Source organism: Zosterops lateralis (genome assembly GCF_965231275.1).
Source record: "Zosterops lateralis genome assembly, chromosome: 1".
NCBI lineage: Eukaryota > Metazoa > Chordata > Aves > Passeriformes > Zosteropidae > Zosterops > Zosterops lateralis.
The window spans coordinates 151,246,151-151,265,949 of NC_139762.1; the positions used below are offsets into that span (position 1 = coordinate 151,246,151).

The following is a 19,799-nucleotide window of genomic DNA, read 5'->3' on the forward strand; positions in this document are numbered from 1 at the left end:
AAACAGTTGCTAGGAACATCCCTGGTCTGGAACATCACCCACAACATTTAATTAATTGGTTTAATTGTTGACACATTCCCTGGAAAGGTTCTAGGATGGATCAACCATCATTCCTCCATGGAATATCTGGAATAAAACAGAGGAGGTGGCACAAAGGAAGGACCATTCCCAAGAGACTGGTATCTGCCTCTTGGCCTCTGTGCTGGAGATGGTTCTGAAAAAACTGACTTTACTGCCACAGCTGTAGCCTTTGGATACTGGGACACCTTTTTTCCAGATCCACCCTGACCCAGCCAAGCCTTCCATGCTCCAGTCATGCTCCTTCCATGTGATGGCCATCCAGGGTGACACCACCATCCTGAGGCTGCTGAGGAAATGCCAGCCATGGCAGTGCCACACCTCACACCTTCATCACACATCACCTGGGCCGGGATGGTAGCTTCCCAAATATTCAGTTCAGTGGGCCACCAGCAACCCCCAAAATGGGAATTGACCCATCGTGCACTTCTGTCTATCATCCTACTTGTCCCTCAAACCGCTCCTGCCAGTGGAGCTGTGGTGGACCACTTCCCATGGCCTTGGAGATCCTCTGCTGGCTGTCAGTGAGGAGCAGATTTGAATCCCTGGACTTGGTGAATTCTCTCTGGATCTGTCTCAGGCAGGAGATGGTTGTGTCATCAGTGCTTGGAACAGAGGGAATAAATGTTATTAGTCATGGAATAGTTTGGGTTAAAAGGGACCTCAAATACCATCTTGTTTCAACCTCCTGCCAGGGGCATGGTCATCCCAAGCCCCATTCAACCTGGCTTTGAACACTTCTAGGGGTGGGGAGTTCAAAATCTCAACCACACTGAAGAGCAACACAATTATTTTTCCATTTTTCTCCCTCAAAAATCCAGTCAAAACTGGCGAAAACAAGAGGACAGAGCTTTTCCAGGTGCCCCCACTGCTGCAGGACGCTGAGCCTCGGCTTCCCAGGCTGACTTCCAGACTCCCCCAAGGAGTCACCCCTGACGCAACCATGAATCAGGCTGGCCAATCCTTATTCCCTGGGACAGGTCATGCTCTTTGGTCACTGCCTTGTGACACTTGGCAGCACTGACACACCTCCTCCGGCATTCCTGGGGCACGCGCTCCCTGAGCCTGGCACTATTTCATCTCTTGGGCAAGAGATGTGGTTTATCCTCTCCACACCCAGGTGTAGATCCAAGGAAGAGGAATGGCTGATGCCCCTGGGGTTATCAGGGCTGACTTCCCCATCCTGTTGATCCGGTTTTACGTCAGCAGAATCCGTGGTGTCAGAAACCTCTGAAATATCTGGGAATTGAGTGGAAGAAAAGCCCTCTGCAAGATTTCCCCAGATTTTGTTTCCTTGAAAAGAAAGATGTGGTGGGTTTTGGTGTCTCTTTGAACTTCCTCTGGCCGTGTCTTCACTCTAGTCAGTGACTGATCCCATTGGATGCTCTGAATGTCTTGGATGAGCATCTCCTCAATTTCAGGGAATTTTGCTCCTCTCACTTGGCTCCTGCCAAGAAAATCATGTTACCTTCAGTCATTTTAACCCTCACCTCATCCATCTTTCTTCCACATGTTTTTGCACCCTCTGCCTCTTCTGCTTCTCTATCTCCTAAATCCCAGGCTGTGTAAGTCTCTGCTCTCTTCCTGCAGGATGGAGAAGAGATAAGCAGACACCTGATTGCCCAAGTGGCTTCACTCCAAGGGGCTCCTCCTGCTTCTCCCTCTCTGCTCCTTGGTGGCTTGGTGATTCACGGAGATGTCCGCTGATATCCAGCACTAAACATCCTGATAACTCTTTCCTTGGAAGCCTAAGTGGGACAGGCAGTTAGATGGAAGCCCCAGAAGGGATGAAGTTATCAGCTCCAGCTCCACCCTCTTCATGCAGAAAAATCGTGAAGGCTGAGAACATTTTTGTCTGACTGGTATTGAACAAGACTTTGAATTGGATGCTCCATGGAAAAAGGGACAAAGATATTTTTAACCCTTGCTGGAAGTGTTCAAAGCCAGGTTTGGATGGGGCTAGGAGGCACCTGCAAGGTGTCCCTGTCCTTGTCAGGGGGTTGGAATGAGATGGTCTTTAAGGTCCACTCCAACCCAAACCATTTGATGATTTTATGATTTAAGACTCTTAAACAACCGAGTTATGCGTTTCCTGCCCCTGTGAATATCCAGCTTGGCTTACCCTGACTGTAGATGTTGGGAGTCCTCCAGATTTAACCCTGGAAATGGACTCGGCATAATCTACCCGGACAATTCCAATAATTTACGTCACTTGTTCACATTTTCCTTGGAGAAAAGGAAGCAACCTGGCCACAGATGCGATGATCGGAACAAAACCCCCACCCAGACACCAGCAGCACTGCTGGCCTGACCAGAGATGAATTAAAGGATTAATCCCAATAAATGGTGTGAATTCCCAGAGCGCTTTCACTGCTCCCTGGAATCGTCAGCACAGCCTGAAGGCAATGCCGAGGTGAGAACACAACCCACGTGCATTCCTGGCCTCTCATCTAATCCATGATCCCTGCCCACTCTTTCCAAATCATTGGCTTCCTCATCACTCGGTCCAAAGGCAGGGAAGATTTATATCCTGTCCCCAGGTGAGGGTGTTTTTCCTGGGCTGCGGAGACAACTGGGAGAAGATGAAGTTCTCCCTTCTTGCGGTGCTGGCTTTGGTCCTGTTTGCAGCTCAAGGTGAGGTTTGCTCCTAGATAAAGTACAGCTGAGTGTTTTAAAGGTAGGAGTGCCTCATATCCAGGGAGAGCAGTCATGGAAGAGAGCTCCTCAGCTCTTGGAATGGTGCCGGTGAAGGACACAGTGCTCGTTTTGGGTGTTTTTTATCTAGAATCTCAGTCTAGGTATGCGAAAAGTTTATTTTCTGACTGGAAATTTTCCTGTCCTACTGGATTTTTTTATAGAAACAAGACAGAAAAAAGGAGGCAGTTCCCACTGGTCTGCCTTTGAGAGACCTTCCAGGGTGTTTTCCTGTCGGGGTGGTGCAAGGCTGTGGTTATTCCTAAATTTTGATGAAGACAGCACAATGTTCTGTGTTCCTGGTCCACGAGGGCCACACCTCCAACATCTGGCCCTGTGCAGATGTTTCTACCCGTCTCCAAGACCCCACAGCTTGCTGACTTCAGAGATTTTGGGACAAAGTCAGGGAATTAGGGAGAAGTTGGGATGTGGGCTGAACGGGTCAATAGTGATGGGTATTTGCATAGTAATTGTGTTATAGATGGTACATTTTATTTCATGGAGAGATGGTAAATTAAATCAGAGCCTTTTTTAAGGAATATGATCCTATATCATCTATAGACCAGAGAGAATAAGTCTTATCTTCATTTTTTAGAGAGGGAGACAGGCTTTGCCAGTGCTTGGAATTGTGCCACACGTCTGGTGCAGAAAAAGAATTCCTCAGAATAGTTATTTCTGGCTCATTGTAGCCTAAGAATACCTTTCTGCTATTTAGCTTTGTTCACTCACCAGAACAGTGATCCTGACAGATTTCCAAGTGTTAACAAGGCCCGGGAGACAGGGAGGTTGTCCTCAGTGCCAAAATGAAGCCTGGCCTAATCCACGTTGGATTATCCAGGCAGTAAAAATTAAGCATTCTCTGCATGTGTCCTAGGGCTGAATTCTCACAGCAAAGAGTGAAAAATCCTTCTCCTCATCTTCTTTGTCCTTTAAACCAAGTTCTGGGTTTCTTTTTGGGGGCACTGATGTCCCACCCAAAGACAAAAGTGTGGGAGCCTGACTTTTCTAAGCTGTGGAGGTCCCAATTAACCCTCTTCATCTGCCAGTGCTTTCTGCCTAATTAGGCTGCAGTTTAATAGTCCCCAGCAAGTAGAAAAAGTGACCCCAGGCCTTGGGACATCCTTGGAAACTCCTCCAGGAGTCCCTGCCCTTCCCTGCTTCAAGCATCACATTAAACTTGGTGTCCTCGGCCTATCATATTGGAGGAGGGGAAATTTAAGTTGGACACATGGAAAAAAATTCTTCCCTGTGAGGGTGATGAGGCCCTGGCACAGGATTCCCAGAGAAGTTGTGGATGCCCCATCCCTGGAAGTGTCCAGGGCCTGGCTGGATGTGGCACTGGAAGAGTGGATTGGGTCTTTCAGCTCCCTGGCTTTTACCAGACCTGCACCTTGTGTATTTGAGATTCCATGAAAAGTAGAGGATAATTTTCTGCTGCTGGCATTTCACAGAATCCCAGAATCATTTAGGTTGGAAAAGACCTCCAAGATCCTCAAGTCCAACCTTTGATCACCACCAGAGCTCTGAGGGTCATGTCCAGGCGTTCCTTGGACACCTCCAGGGACAGGACTCCACCACTTCCCTGGGCAGCTCCTTCCGATGCCTAACCACCCTTTCTGTGAAGAAATTCTTCCTGATGTCCAACCTGACCCTCCCCTGGTGTAGTTTGAGGCCTTTTCCTCTTCTTCTGTCCCTTGTTCCCTGGGATCAGAGCCTGACCCACCCCTGGCTGTGCCCTCCTGTCAGGGAGTCATGGAGACCCCCTGAGCCTCCTTTTCTCCAGGCTGAGTTTCCTCAGCTGCTCCTGGTGCTCCAGACCCTTCCCCAGCTTCCCATTTCCTTCTCTGGATGTGCTCCAGCCCCTCAAAATCTTTCTTGCCCTGAGGGGACAAAACTGGGCGCAGGATTTGAGGCACGGCCTCACCAGGGACGATCCCTGCCCTGCTCCTCCAGGCCTCACCATGGCTGGCACGAGCCAGGACAATTCCATCTCCCTCTGATGCCTTGGGAAGGCTGACCTGAAAAAAAGACTGGACACAGCTGGAGAATAAAGTAGATATTTATTGAAAGGCCTCTAGGATACACCTTGGGCAGGACAGGGCCTGACCAGGGCTACACCCAAGGTGGACCAAGAATGGTCACAAAATGGATGACTGGTCATGAGGTCTTACATTTATATATATAAGTTTTGGTCCATTTGCATCTTGGGGTTTAATTGTCCAGTTACAGCTTCATGTTATGAGGTCTCATTCTTCTTGTTCCTTCCTTCAGTCCATCATTGTTTGTGCTTTTGGGCCTGAAAGTTGTCCTTGGTCTCCAGCAGGAAAAGGATTTGTTTTGTCTCCCTGCTCTGTGAAGAGCTGAGTGACACTTAATGTGAGGCTCAGAACTGCACCCTCGGGCAGCACAGAATCTGAAATACATGAAAGCTAAAGCTTAAGGCATCACCTCTTCCCTGTTTTGTGTCCCTCCCTGCAGCCAGTGCCCTGTACTGCTACACCTGCAACTGGGAGCAAAGTAACTGGAGGTGCCTGAAGGCCGAGAAGTGCTCGGACGAGGACCAGTACTGTGTCACCAACGTGGCCTCGGTGGGAATTGGTAGGTGCTGCCTCTGCATCCCCTCCCAAGTGCTCAGGAATGGGCTGTGAGGTCTGGGCTGGGTTTGTGGGGGGCTGAGGAGTCGTTGGGAAGCACGAGTGGGAGGTGGAGCCTTTCCTAACCTGGCCTAGCATTCCTGGAGGTTTGAAATCCTCCTCCCCGTCACACACTGGGATTGTCCTCTTCAGCTGTTTTATTCCTGCGTGGAAAATCAGGGGGGGGGCAATGAGAGAAGAGGAAGGATCCTTCAGAGGAAGGATAAATAAATTTGAAATTTGATTCCTTGCTCCCTGGGAGTAGAGTCCAATCCCAGTTTGGCTGCACCCTCAGGGAGTTGTGGAGAGTGAAAAGTTCCCCTTTGAGCCTTCTTTTCTCCAGGCTGAGCCCTGCAGCTGCCTCAGCTACTCCTGGTGCTCCAGACCCTTCCCCACCTCCATCCCCTCCTCTGGACATGCTAGAGCTCCTAATGTGTTGCAGTGAGGGGCCAAAAACTGACCCCAGGGGTGTGGCCTCAGCAGTGTCCAGAGAGAGGAACAATCACTGACCAGCTCCTCCTGGTCACACTTTTTCTGATCCAAGACAGATATAGAGGGAAGCATAATGATTTCCCTCGAATGGAGAAGCCTGGAATTGTGATTTAAATCCAGGAATGAATGTCATTATACACTTAAAAATATGACATGAGGATCCATGCTGAAGTGTTGGATGCCTAGCATAGATATGGAATTCCTTGTGCAGGAGGTCACCAACAATTCCTGGGCTGTGGGGGGACAATGGGACTCACCAACCCAACCCCATCCTGCACAAGGATCACCGGACAAACCCCGCTGCTAACCCACTCTCTCCCTTCTCTGGGCCAGGCTCTCTGTCCATGTGGAAGAGGATCACCAAGAAATGCTCCAGCACCTGCCCACACCACAACTTCCTCCTGGGCCTGATCACCTACACCTCCTACTGCTGCCAAAGCTTCCTGTGCAACCTGGCTGCATGCCCTGGGCCCCGCCTGGCTCGCCCATGAGGTGTCCCATTCCATGTCCTATTTCAGCTGCCCCGTGCTCCTGGGAGAAAATGGACCCTAAGGACTGAAGAGCTTGGCCAGATTCCCCCAGGAGGGTGTGGACATTGAGCATGAGGAATGGATAAAGCATTGTGGTTCTTTTGTCCTGTGGTGTCTCTCCCAACCTTCTTCTCGTTTTGTTCTCAGCCCTGAGCTCTGTGGCTTCAGCATCCCCACCAGAGCTCTGAGTGCCACATCCAGGTGTTCCTTGGATGCCTCCAGGGATGGGGACTCCACCACCTCCCTGGGCAGCCCCTTCCAACACCTGACCACCCCTTCTGTGAAGAAATTCTCCCTGATGTCCAACATGAACCTTCCTTGGTACAACTTGAGGCTGTTTCATCCTGTCCTTTGTTCCCTGAGAGCAGAGCCTGACCCACCCCTGGCTGCACCCTCTTTTCAGGGAGTTTTGGAGAGTCAAAAGGTTTCCCTGGAACCTCCTTTTCTCCAGGCTGAGCCTCTTTCCCAGCTCCCACAGCTGCTCCTGGTGCTCCAGACCCTGCCCCAGCTCCCTTTCCTTTCTCTGAACACTGAGGCTCCAACCCCTCAATGTCTGTCTTGTCATGCTCTATCCTGCAGTTTTGAGAGGGAGATGCTCCTTCTGCACTTCCTCTGTCTCCAGAGGGGTTTCTCCTGGAATTTTATCCTATTTTGGGTACAGTTGGAGCCACAGAGCAGAAACTTCTGGGCAAAATTAACAACCCCTCTTATCTGCAGGTCTGTCCCCTCCTCCACTTCCAGCATCCTTGGGAATCCTTTCCGTCATTGCTTTGCTGTTGTTGGAGCCACACGACATCACCCAGGGCCAGCAGCTCCCTGGACTCACAATTCCTACCACTCAGAATTGTGTCTTCCAGCAATCCATTAATTCACCTTTTCCTCAGACATCCTCCAAAGCAACAGCAGGGTAATGATCATGGAATATCCTGAGCTGGAAGGGATCCACAAAGATCATCAAAGTCCAGCTCCTGGTCCTGCACAGAACAACCCCGACAATCCCACCCTGTGCCTGAGAGCTTTTTCCAAGCGCTTCTGGAACTCTTGGTGCTGTGACCACTTCCCTGGGGAGTTCCAGTGCCCAAAGACCCTCTGGATGAAGAGCCTTTTCCTAAAATCCAGCCTAACCTTCCCTGACATATCTCCAGTTGTTCCCTCAGGTCCTGGGCACCAGAGAGAAGAAATTGTTTGCTTCCCCTCATGAGAAACATTTGCAGCATTTGGGTTGAGCTGCTGAGGAAACTTGGAGAGGTTTACAGAGATTCCAGAGAGGCCAGATATTTGATAGAGGTGTTTCCAGAGGCTGCAGAGAAACGAGGGTAAAAAGGAGCTGGAAAAACAAACAACGACAAGACAACAGGTGTTTTTCATTGCCAGCTGTGCCCTGAGTGCCTCTCATTTCTCCTAAACAACACTTTTTTGGAGGAATTTTGCTCTGGAAAAATCATGGGATTGCTTTAACTCGAGTCAAAGCTCCCAGATCTGCAAAACATTGCTCAGCCAAGGGATGACGTTCTGTGTTGTGCTTCCAACCGAAGCCTGGTAAACAACAACAACAATGGGGACAAAAGGGGCTTTGAGCAGTGCTGAGCAGGGCTGCCTCGGGCTGGAGCCTGGGGCTGCTCAAGTTACAGGATTTCTTCCCAAGTTCTGCAGAACAGGGAATTTTCAGGGATGTGTCTCTCTTCTATTAATCAACTTCTGCTTTCCTTCACCCCCTCCTACAGTGTGAAGGAGCCTTTTCCTCTTATTTACAGCAGGATCTCTTCCCAACCATCTTTGGGAATTTTTATTTTTCCCATCCTAAAGCAATTCAGGCCCCTTCCCTTCCCTCAACCCAAAGCTCTTAATTTACTCATCATACAATTTTTCCTCATAAAACCAACAAAAAAACCCAACAAAAACACAACAAAAAAACCAAAAAGGATTTGTGTGTTGTTTCTCCTGCGTGCCAAAATTTTTCCGCTCTCTGAAAGCACTGAGGAATCCCAGTTGGACAGACTCTAATAATTAATATTTCATTGGGTTGGATTTATTCTTCCTGCAGTCGTGGAAACAGAGGCTCCCTCAGCCTGCAGGAAAACACAGTCGGGAATTATTTTTTGCTGCTTTAAAGCAAAACTGGCTGGGTGGGTTTTTTTGCTTGATTTGCTGTGCCTTTGCTGCAGAAAAACTTCCTTGTGTCCATGGAAAATAAATTATCCTGTGCATGGTTGAAGAGCAAAGGGTTATTTTTTTTACAACATAAAAAATAAAGTAAAAGAGAGGAAGTTTAGATGGAGATATTGGAAAGAAAATCTTTATTGGGAAGGGAGCGAGGCCCTGGAATGGATTTCCCAGGGAAGCTGTGGCTGCCCCATTCCTGGAAGCGTCCAAGGCCAGGTTCGATGGGGGTTGGAAGGTGTTCCAAAGGCAAAGGGTAGCACTGGATGATCTTGAAGGTCCCTTCCAACCCAAACCGTTCCATGATCCTATAAATCTCACTGCAGCTCATGGAAATCCCTCCCCCTGTAATGCCAATCAACCCTGGTAGCAATTACTCCTCCCCAAGACATCTGAGATGTGCAGGGAGGAGAGGAGGGTGTGATTCCCAACCACTAATTTTGGCCAGGAATTAGGGCCAATCAGGACCACGGGGAGATGGGAGTCATTAACACACGGATGAGGCTGCCCAGAAAATTACACCTGAGAAGTGTCGGGCAAGGCAACGTCCACCCTTGGATTGGGAAGCTGTTTGGAGGATCCTAAACAAAAAAGGGTCGTAAAAACCTTTTTCTCCTCACTCCAGACCACTCTGAGCTTTTCTTCCCATCCAAAGACTTCTACAGAGGTGAAGATGCTCCAGAGGCCCATCCCGGTGTTATTGCAGGAATCTGGGGAAGGAACACCCAACCTGATGAACATGGGGACAGAAGGGAGGGGGGAGATATTGTTCTCCAAGGCATGGAAAAAGCTCTTTGGAGGAAGAATCCCCTGAGCGTGGCACTGAAAGAGGCAGCACAAAGCAAACACAGAGAGCCCTTTCAGCGCCTGGAGCCGGCAGGATCACGTGGAATTGAGATGGAGCAACAATCCCAAATGGAATAATAAATGCCTGGCTGTGGGTAATTATCAGTTTAAATAGCTCAGGGATGAGGTGTTGGATGGAGTTGTGACGTGGGTCCTTCAGGTCCAGGACAGTTTTCACCCTTCATCTCTGTCATCAGAACCACCAACAGCCAAATCTCGTGGAGAAATTTATCCCCGTGCCAATCCACGTGTGTGGGCAAGGCTGAGGAGTGCTGGGAGGGGAGGGGGGAATGGGATAGAGCCATTCCAAACCTTGGAAAAGAGGGAGAGGAATTCCCAAGGCAAGGATCCATGGGAGAGGGGACATCAGGTGGTGACATGGGACCAGTGGTCACACTGTCCCCCTGCCACCCCCACCATGAGATGAGTGTTGGGCCAGGCAGGAAAACCCCAAACCTTCTCTCTGAGGCACAGCAACCCCAGAGCTGTTTCCTAACTCTTTGTAGGGTTCAGGGAAGGAGGTGAGCTCCTTGTTTGGCTTTTAGGGGTGACCAACATCACTGGGATTCTGGAGTGACCGGCTGGATCACAGAAACCAGGGAATATGGAGAGGGGAGAGGTGACCTGGCTGTTCCCAGCAGCTACCAGGGATGGACAAAGGCATCTCTGAGCTCGTGACACTTCCCTGCTAGGAGTTTGGGTGGAAAAGGAGCAGGAAATTCAGCTCTGGGGGAAATTCCAGCTTTTTTGGGGAAACCAGGAGTTTTCCAAACCAAAAGCTGGAGGCTGAAATCTCAGCTGGAGCTGTCTGGGATGGAATGAAACAAAGCAAAAACAACAACAACAACAACAACAACAACAACAACCCCAAAACAAAACAAAACAAACCAAACAAAAAAGTGTTTTAAAAAAATTAATTCTCCTTTTTTTTCTTTTTAAACTTTTGGCATCATGAAACACATCGGATTTCCAGCATCCCAAACTGAAATGACTTTTGGGGATTTGTGTCCTGGCCTTATCTAAATGCTGGATGCCTCAGTCTGTGTCTGCCCCCCAAACTGCAGATTTTGGGATAACTCCCCCCTGCCAGGACAGCACTTGAATGGCACCATGGAGACCCCCAAATCTTTCCAGAGGTCCTGGGCAAGTGAGTCTGAAGGATCAACCCTTTCCATGCCTAAATGAGTTGTTTCGAATCCCAGATTGAGTGAGGAAAATAAAACCTGTTAAAAAAAAATAAAGGTGGCAAAACTATAAAAAGCCCACCCGCCTACGAGGTGGAATTTGATGCAAGTTGGCACTTTTCCGTAAAATCTCCATGTCTGGGGCGCTAATGAATATTCTGAATTGCGGGAGGGGGAGACACAACAATGAAGAGAACCACTTTCTTAGGAAATTCTGGCTGCTTTCCAGCGCGAAGAGCCAGACAAAGCCCACGAGAGGGAGCTGCTGTCTCTGTCCCGGGTCACGGAATGAGCCCACGGAGAGCCGCTGACCCTGGAGCAATTTCCAGGGGGAAAAAAAAAAAAAAAACCAAAAAAAAAAAAAACAAACGAGCGAGGAGGGATGAGCCGGCTGGGTTGGAAGCAGCCCAGGGAAGGATCCATCCAGGCTGTGGCTCCATCCTGCTGATTCCAGCCAAGGCGACAGCAGGTCCTGGACATTCCCCAGTGTCTGCTCGCTCCCACGCTGTTGGAAATCTGGGATGTGTCTTGTTTTGGACTCTGGGATAAATCTGGAGCACCCAAGACCCTGTGCTATAACAAGGGGAATTTCCATCCAAATCCCAAAGCCCTGCAAGGTTTTGATCCAGAGCTTGGGCAGCTTGGAAGGGGGTGTGTCTCTGTCCCTCTGTCCCACTCTTGGGAATACCCAAAATTGTTGGGATGGGCCTGGCAGCATGAAGGGAACTTTATTTTCTTGGCACCCATGAAGTTTTGGAGAGTAAAGAGGGGATCACATCAGATGGGGCTGTGCCTTTTTGCCCCATTCTTGGTTACTTTTCCAGATTTTCCTTTGCACTTTGTCTCCTTGTGCAGCTTCCTACTCCTCTAAATCCCACCGGCTCCATCCAGAAATGGTCACAGCCAAAACAAGGGGCCAGCTAATAATGGAAATTCCACTTTTTTCCTTCTCTTCTCTGAGCTTTCACTCTGTCTTCAACCTGATTCCTTCAGCAATTCCAGGGAACTGCAGCAGGGAAGAAGTTCCCCAAGTTTTTTGGTTTTTTTTTTGAGAGAGGGTGGTCCAGGTGGGACTTTGAACCAAGCTTTTCCACCACTTCCCTGTGTCTGACCTCGGGAGAGTCACTCGGTGTCTGATTCATGTGATAAAAATGGAGATAACCACTCCAGGTGACCTTAAGGTTATTTGAGTCTCGGTCTCTTTGGGAATGTTTCATCCAGAGCTGACCTTAGAGCAGGATCAGGAGGGCCAGGTGCCCACCCACAGTGTCTGGGCCTCTCCCAGACTCCTGCAGTTCCGTGCTGCTCCAACTGCTGGGAACGCTCCTCCTTCCCACAACCTGCCGTGGCAACGCTGGGGCTGCTCCCACGTCGCTCCCTCCTCCAGAAATGCTGTTCCTTGACTCACTGGGGAGCTTTTGTTGGGAGTTCTCTTAGGAAGCAGGCCTGCAAACACTGCAGAAAGATATCCAAGCCCTGCTCCCCGTCACAAAGGAGCTCCATGTGGACACAGAGGTGTGGACATTCCTCAGGGCCTCGGTCACTTGGCCACTGCCTGGTTTGGTGTCACCAGGGTGACGGGTCTCACATGGGTTGAGGTGGCCCAGCAGGTCTGGTGGAATCAGGGACCCCTTGATCAGCTGGGAGGGTCCTGATGGTGTGAACAGAGGAACTCTGAGACTGGGATTCGGTCCCTGGAGTGAGCTGGGTTCCAGGATGGGATGCAGAGTCCTGTGTCCTCAGAAAACTTTTGGAAAAGCTCCGTTGATCTGCTTCCCCCTCCAGCAGCTGCCCACTCCCCAGCACTGTCACAGGTCTGCCACAGCACACAGGACAGCAGAGAGGAGCTCAGCAGGGATCAGCTCCATCCTGGAAAACTGGGAAACCTGGCTTTTCTGCTCACCAGCCAGCTCCCAGCTGGATGTCAGCAGGGAGTAAGGGAGGTGGTGCTTTACCCCCTCCCCACAGCAGAAAAACTCCAGAGAATCCCACAATGGTTTGGATTGGCAGGGACCTTAAAAATCATCCCATTCCACCCCTGCCATGGGCAGGGACAGCTTCCACTATCCCAGGCTGCTCCAGACCCCATTCAACCTGGCCTGGAACACTTCAAGGGATGGGGAAGCCACAGCTTCTCTGGGAATTCCATTCCAGGGCCTCACCACCCTCATAGTGAAGAATTTCTTCCCAATAACTGATCCAAATCTCTCCTCTTTTAGTTAAAAAATATTTCTCTTTTCCCTGCGCTTATAATTCAAAGCTTTTCCTGGACATGTGGTCCTTGCTGCAGGGTTGGATTATCTGCAGACAGATGCTCTTCCCAAGCTTTGCTGCCTGCTCTGAGGCTGACTGGTTCAGAGGAAGCAGAGCCTGGTGGTTTTCTACATTTAACCATATTTCATGCCCCAAAATACCCCGAGTCCCCAAGGTCTGGTGGCAGAAACACAGAGCTTCCCCTGGACGCAGCCCTGCTTCCAAGGAAAGTGGCAGAAGTGGTGTTCCACACCTCCCAGACATTCCTCAAATGGTCTTTCTTCTTTGCAGCAACAGGGATCTGGATTGGAGGCTGTGCTATCAGTGTCCCCACAGATCGTGTCACCTCCCACCCCAAATCCTCTGCCCTAAATTTGGCACGGCAGGAATGGGAAGAAGCAAACATGTGAAAGATCCCGAGGTTAAATCCTACAGGGAGAGGCTCCATCCAGGCAGATAAACAGCACAGGGCAGGGGATGTCCCCCAGCAGTGAGGACACGTGGCACAGCATGCTTTTGGCACTCTTCCCATCCCCAAAACATCCAAATTTGTCTCCTGGGAATGGACTGGGAGGAGTTTCTTGGCACAGGAGTGTTGATAGTGGGACAATGCCAAGTTTTTGGTTGATTTACTGGTGTAGAAGCTGTTGATTCACTGCTCTTCTTCATTATCAGACTACTTTGTGAACCTGCCCAGGATCCTCAAGTGGCTGAGAAACCCAAAGGAAGCAATTCCTGAGGATTCCTGAGGATTGCTGGGATGGCGTGGTGCATCCTCCTCCTCTCTGGCCACCCAGAATCACAGAATGATTAGGTTGGAAGAGACCTCCAAGATTATCAAGTCCGACCCAACCCTAACCTCAACTAAACCACGGCACCAAGTGCCACATCCAGGCTTTTCTTAAACATATCCAGAGGTGGTGAATCCACCACCTCCCCAGGTAGACCATTCCAATACTTTATTACCCTTTCTGTAAAAAACTTTTTTCCTGATATCCAGCCTATATTTCCCTTGGTGCAGCTTAAGGTTGTGTCCTCTCATTCTGTCATTGCTGCCTGAATTTGTTTCTGTTGGCACTTCCTTCACACCACCTCCCTTTCATCTTGAAGGAAAGTGGATTTTCTTCCACGTGGGGAGTCAGGGAGCAAAACCAGGGCCTGATGCCAAGAAATGGCATTCCAGAATATTGTTCCAGAAATGGAAGAGTAAGTTTCTGGAAATTTTCATGGACTTCTATTTCCACAGGAGACTCTCCTTCCTTCCTCCTCCCCTGCTCCTTGAGCAGTAGTTGGGCTGCAAAGCAAAGCTGGAGGGAGGCTGAGGAACCAAAACTAGCACTCTCCCATGCCTATGACTTTGGGAATGCCTCTCCCAGCTCATACTTGACTTTAAGGCTCTGGAATTCTTTGCTGAAACATTTTAAAGTCCCTTCAAGACCTGGTAGTCCTTTTCCTGACAGTTTAATAATTTGGGAATAAGTCAAAGCCTGGGACATGATCAGCACGGGGCAAGTTGTTCCTACCATGCCCTTTCTTTGGCAAGCAGGTGGTGCCTGCAAAGCCAGGGTGGATTTTCAACCCTTCTGTTGCTCCCTGGATTGTGTGGGTGGATTTTGATTCCCATGCCCCTCCCAGGCTGTCATCCATGAGGTTTCCAAGCCTATGTTTGTCAGCTGAGCTTGGAGGGGACACTCTGCCAGTGGATGGATTTGATTTTGGCACTTGAGCTGCCCTCACCAAACCCCAGGGGTGGTGGGAAGAAGCCAAACCTAGCTGAAAAGTGCAAGGATGCACCTGAGCTGGACTAATTCCTTTCCTTCCTGCTGTCCCACCCTTTAAAAACCCATTCTCTGCCTTCCCAAAATAATAATAATAATTTAAAAAAAACCCCCAAACCCAAACAACAACACAGCCTCAAATTTTCAGCCAACCCTCTTGGGAAAATGCCCATCAGCTCTTGCAGTGCAGGACATGATTGAGTTCTCAGATAGAACTGTTTGTTTCTGTGCTCTGGTGGCCACACCCGTGGGGTTGGGATGGTTTCAGCCGGGATTTTTACTCTGCCAGCGTGGGCTCTCCCTGGGGACAGCCTCGCTGTCCCTGGCCATGGCTGGGGAGGTTTCAGCAGGGTCATTACACGAGGTGTGTACGAGTTTCTGGACGTAACGAGGACCAGCCCAAGCTCCTGTTCTCACCACCCAGCCGGGCTTTTGATGCAGCCGGCTGTGGCAGCGGGAGTGGGGCAGGAGAGAAACCGGAGCATCCGGATCTTCCCACATGCTGGCTGAGATTTCCACCCTCATTGAGTTCCTCTGCTCTCAGTTGGGATCTTCTGGTGAAAAAACCTGACTCGGAGAAGTTAAAATAAATTAAGAAGGGGGATAGGGTGAGGGTGAGGGGTGGGGGAATGGATTAAAACTGGAAAAGGGTGGATTTAGATGGGATTTTGGGAAGGAAATTTTCCCGGTGAGGGTGGTGAGGCCCTGGCACAGGTTGCCCAGAGAAGCTGTGGCTGCCCCATCTCTGGAAGTGTTCAAGGATTGGATTGGATGGGGCTTGGAGCTACCTGGGATAGTGGAAGGTGTCCCTGCCATGGCAAGGAGCTGCAATTCAATGATCTTCAAGTTCCCTTCCAATCCAAACAATTCTGTGATCCCATGAAGAGCAGACAGATTTTCCATGGAGCTCATCCCACATTTTCCACAGATAAAAGTAAAATTATTTATCTTATTTGCTTCCCAGCTTTCACCTAACCTTGGAAATTTCAGCTCTTGGCCCCAGTGCAAAGGTTCACTTCCATGACTGGAGCACTCATCATGGAAAAGGGAAGAACTCAAAGCACATCAAAATAGGCAGACATAGAAAATGTTGGTTCTTGTGGATGACCCAAAATGCGGCAGACTGAAGCTGTCTTAGAAGCCTTGCAGACACCTGGAGATGTCCCCAAAATGCCACCAACAGCTGTGTCACACTGGCCTGGCAGGTTTCAGTGACAGCTCCCTACACCACCCCGGATCTTAAAGTTAAATTTAATTAATCCACAAAATAAACACAGAACCCCCGCAGTGCTCACAGAGGTGTTGTGAAGACAAACACGGCAGGTGCCACTTACTTGTCTTCCTCAAACCCTGGCCAAAATATTCTGTGGCAAAGATTTTGGTCGTTGTCTTGTCAATATTTGTCCTGGCATGGTTGAGATTCCTACCATAGGCCAAGATTTACAAAGAGGGATCAGAGCTTGTCAGGGCCTGTGGGATCATGTGGTGCAGGGGATGATCCCATTTTAGCTCCTGGATGTTGACTCCTCGTGTTATGAAACAGAATCAGGAGAGCTGGACTCAGACAAGGGGAAATTCCCACTTTCAGTGAAAAAACAATGGCAGATGTGGGATTTGTCAGGGAGAAAGGGGTTATTTCTTCCCAAATACGGTTGCAGCCAGTAGCTGCCTCCTTGAGGGGAACTGGAACTAATTATTTTTGGGAAATTCCAAGAGTTACTCTGGATTTATTTTCCTCTTTTCTCCTTTTCTTCCTATTCCCAACCACCCTCTTAACCGCCCTTTGTCCCTCAGACCCTGCAGGTCTCCAACATTCCCATTCCTGGCTGCGGAGATGCCAAGAACAACAAACCTTGGCCCTGGTTCCGAGGAGGATGATTCATATCCATAACTCCCTTTCCTCCACAAACAGGGTGGTTACATCCAAATGGCTTCCAAGGAGCAGCCCCATGCCAGGGCACTGTCCTGGCTGGGGTGTGCCCAAGCCATGCTGGTGGCCCGATGGCTTGGGTAGTGTTGGGGCTGGGCTGGTGCCCTGTTTGATGACAGGATCTGGATCTGGCCTTTCCATCAGGATTTTTCTGGGGGTGTGAATCATTGGAGGTTGACTCCTGAGCACGATGGTGCTGTTTGATGTCGCTCCAAGCTGATGGGGCTGAAATATTCCCTTAGGATCTTAGAGGGTGAGGGAACGTGATGAAATGGCTTCAGTTCCCTGTTGGCTGCAGACCCAAAGGACTCAAGTTCCTCAACTCTTTGAGGTCAACAAGAAGGCTCCTGGTGAACATCACAGCTGCTGAGTTGGACGCCACAGAATCATGGAATGGTTTGGTTTTGAAGGGATCTTAAAGATCATCTCATTCCAACCCCAGATGTGGGCAGGGATGTGTCCCACTACCTCATGGTGCTCCAAGCTCCCTCCAACCTGGCCTTGAAGCCAACTTTGATCACCTGGTATTCCATCCACACATGGTGGATTTGGGCTACTCCTGTCCTTCCCAGCTGTAAGTTTGGTGGCCTCTCTCATCTGCCACAGGAACGACCTGAGGAACTGTGTCCTGTGGTTTGGAGCCTGCCAGAACAGCTGTGCCAGATGTGCTTTGGGAAAAGGGAGGAATAGAGCAGGCTGCCTGCAACAGGCCAAAGTGGAAAGGGCAAAATGTCACACTTGGCTTTTCCTTTCTTTTCCGTGTGTTGCTGAATCCCACAATCTCCCCCTTCTGCCTCTTCACCAAACCCTGTTGCTGTTGCAGGCCCAGATGAAGCAACCCAGCCTTCCCTGACCCTCCAAGGAAGGAGGAGAGGCCACAGCCAGGCCAGCTTGGTGTTGTGTGGAATCAGGCACATGTCTTGCACCATCTGCGTGACTCAGAGACACGGGGAGCACCGTCCATGTGCTTCACCCTCCCACCTTATCCATGGCTTCTCCTTTCCCTTTTGAGGCTCCACTTCACAAGCCTGGGCTTGAAACAGATTCCTCCCTGCACCATTGAGGGGAGCTGAGATTGGAGCCACCCTCCAGAGAGAAAAAAAGAGGAGAAAGTGGAAAGCTTTGACATTTAAACATCCCTGGATCTGGCTCCATCCCTCCATCCCGGGTTGAAACCATGCTTTGTCTGACTCTGGTTACAAAAAAAAGGCCTGGCCTTGCACAAGGCTTTCCCAAAGTCTGGCACAAACACCCTCTGCAGCTGCCAAGCCCCAAGTGGGTGAAGGTTTCTTTTTCCTAAAACTTCCAGGCCCTGTTAACCGTTTAATTCCCATTGTGACACCCACTGGGTGACACTCAGCAGGTGACACCCGCCTGGCCTGGTTTCTGCTGCCTTCCCCTCACCCTGCTTTTTCCATGTCCCTGGGAAATGGTTTTAACATCTCCCCGCTGTGTTCTCCCGGCACCATCTGCACTCCCACTCCCTCAGTTGTCTTTGCCCTGGATTTTCTTCCAGCTCTCTTCACCCCTTGCTTGGAAAAAACTGGATTCTGCTTCCAAAGGCACCATTCCCTCCCAGTGCTATGGTGCTGCTTGGAGCCCAGAGCCCTTGCAGTGGCCCTGGGCATGACTGCAATGCCAACGAGGCCTGAGAATAGCAGGGATTTGGGACCTGGCCAGAGCCTGGGATGCTTCTCGAAGCCTTGGCAGCCTCCTCCAGGGACAGAAGGATAGGGCTCAGGTGATGCCCTGGATGCTTTCCCCATCCAGGTCACACAGAAGCCCCCAGTGGTTGGTTAAACTGGAATTTGGGGAATCTGCAGCTTCCCAGCCCCTTGAAGGGCTGGTTTTAGCACCCAAACAGGGTCTGCACATAAGAAAATGTACATTTTCCACACAGGAGGGACTTCCCTCTCATCCCATCTTATTCCTTTCCCTCACTCTGCCTGTCCTTAATTATTTCCCCCCAAGCTTTGTGTGTTTGCCTTGAATTATTTTAATTTGCACCAATATTTCTCCGCTCCCTCCTTCTCTCTTTCCACTCTGTCTGAAATATTAATCTTGTTTATTATTATTATTATTATTAACCTCCCCTCTCTCTAATCTATTTAAAAGCTTTCTCACATTCCCACTTCCCACAGCCCATTTCTCACTTGATTTTTTTTTCTTCTATTCAAGCTGCACTTTGCTTTAACAGCCTCATTTATTTACTGCTCATTTATTTGTTTTAATTCCAAAGCTTTTCTTCTTTCTTGTTGTGGGCTGTGCTCAAGCCTTGTTCCCTCTTCCTGCTGAGGAGCTGCATTTTTCTGCTCGATTGGCTCCGAGATGAGCTGGGTTTGGGGTGATAATTCATTTTCATTTTGGGATTTTTTGATGGGATGAAAGGGAAGGAAGTCTCACTTTCCATTTTTCCAGCTGCCTGAGACAACCCTGGTGTTATACATTAAACAAACAAGTGGATTAATACCTGGTTTTTTCCCTCCTTGCTCCAGCAGGTCCTTTTTCCTGCCTGACGTTTTTCATGCCTGCATTTATAAGGAATCTTGCTCAGAGAGAATGTTTTTATCCCCAGATTATTTCTGAAACATTGTTGCTGCATTATCTGTCACATGGGCCTTTCACATCCTCCCTTAAAGGATGAAATAGTTCAAGATTCCTGCTCAAGGTCAGAGCAGAGAACAGAATGGAAAACTTGGAAAACTGGGGGCTCATCCCCTCCACCCTCTGGGCATTGAGACAGAATCACTGAGGGTTGAAGCTGCTGCTGCAAAAAAAGAAGGAATTGGGCAAAGGAAAAATGATTGGAAGCAATAAACTCGTGACAGGGGTTGGGAATTGGGTCCAACTTCCCAGGATTTTACAGGCAGGTGGGCAGAGGAAGAGACCATGAAGAGATTTCCCAGGTTCTGTGGGGAAGTAATCATGATCCCAAGACTGCCAGAGTTCCAAAAGAGCTTGGAAAAAGTCCTCAGTGGGATTTTGTGGGTTGTCCTGAGCAGGGCAGGAGTTGGCCAAGCTGATCCTTTTAGGTTCCTCTCTAATTCTGTGATTAATTTGGAGAAAGAGCACCTGGTTGTTCTTTCTTCTGTTTCTGCACCATTTGTGACCTTACAAACCTTAACCCTGAGCTCTGCTTGGTCGTTTCTCTCTCCAAAGGGCCCTGCCAAATCTTTTTGACCAGGATTTATTTTATTTCTCAGCAAATTTCACTCCCATTT

General features: G+C 49.5%; 1 protein-coding gene across 1 annotated transcript; it reads left to right on the forward strand.

Annotated features, from left to right (window-relative positions):
* Positions 1 to 2,660: 2,660 nt before the first annotated feature.
* On the forward strand, positions 2,661 to 6,388 carry LOC310918070 (lymphocyte antigen 6E-like; the record flags this gene model as incomplete). Its single annotated transcript, XM_083876805.1, has 3 exons — positions 2,661 to 2,712; positions 5,251 to 5,370; positions 6,231 to 6,388. 3 exons carry the CDS (start codon positions 2,661 to 2,663, stop codon positions 6,386 to 6,388), a joined length of 330 nt encoding a protein of 109 aa, XP_083732931.1.
* Between the last annotated feature and the right edge of the window lie 13,411 nt (positions 6,389 to 19,799).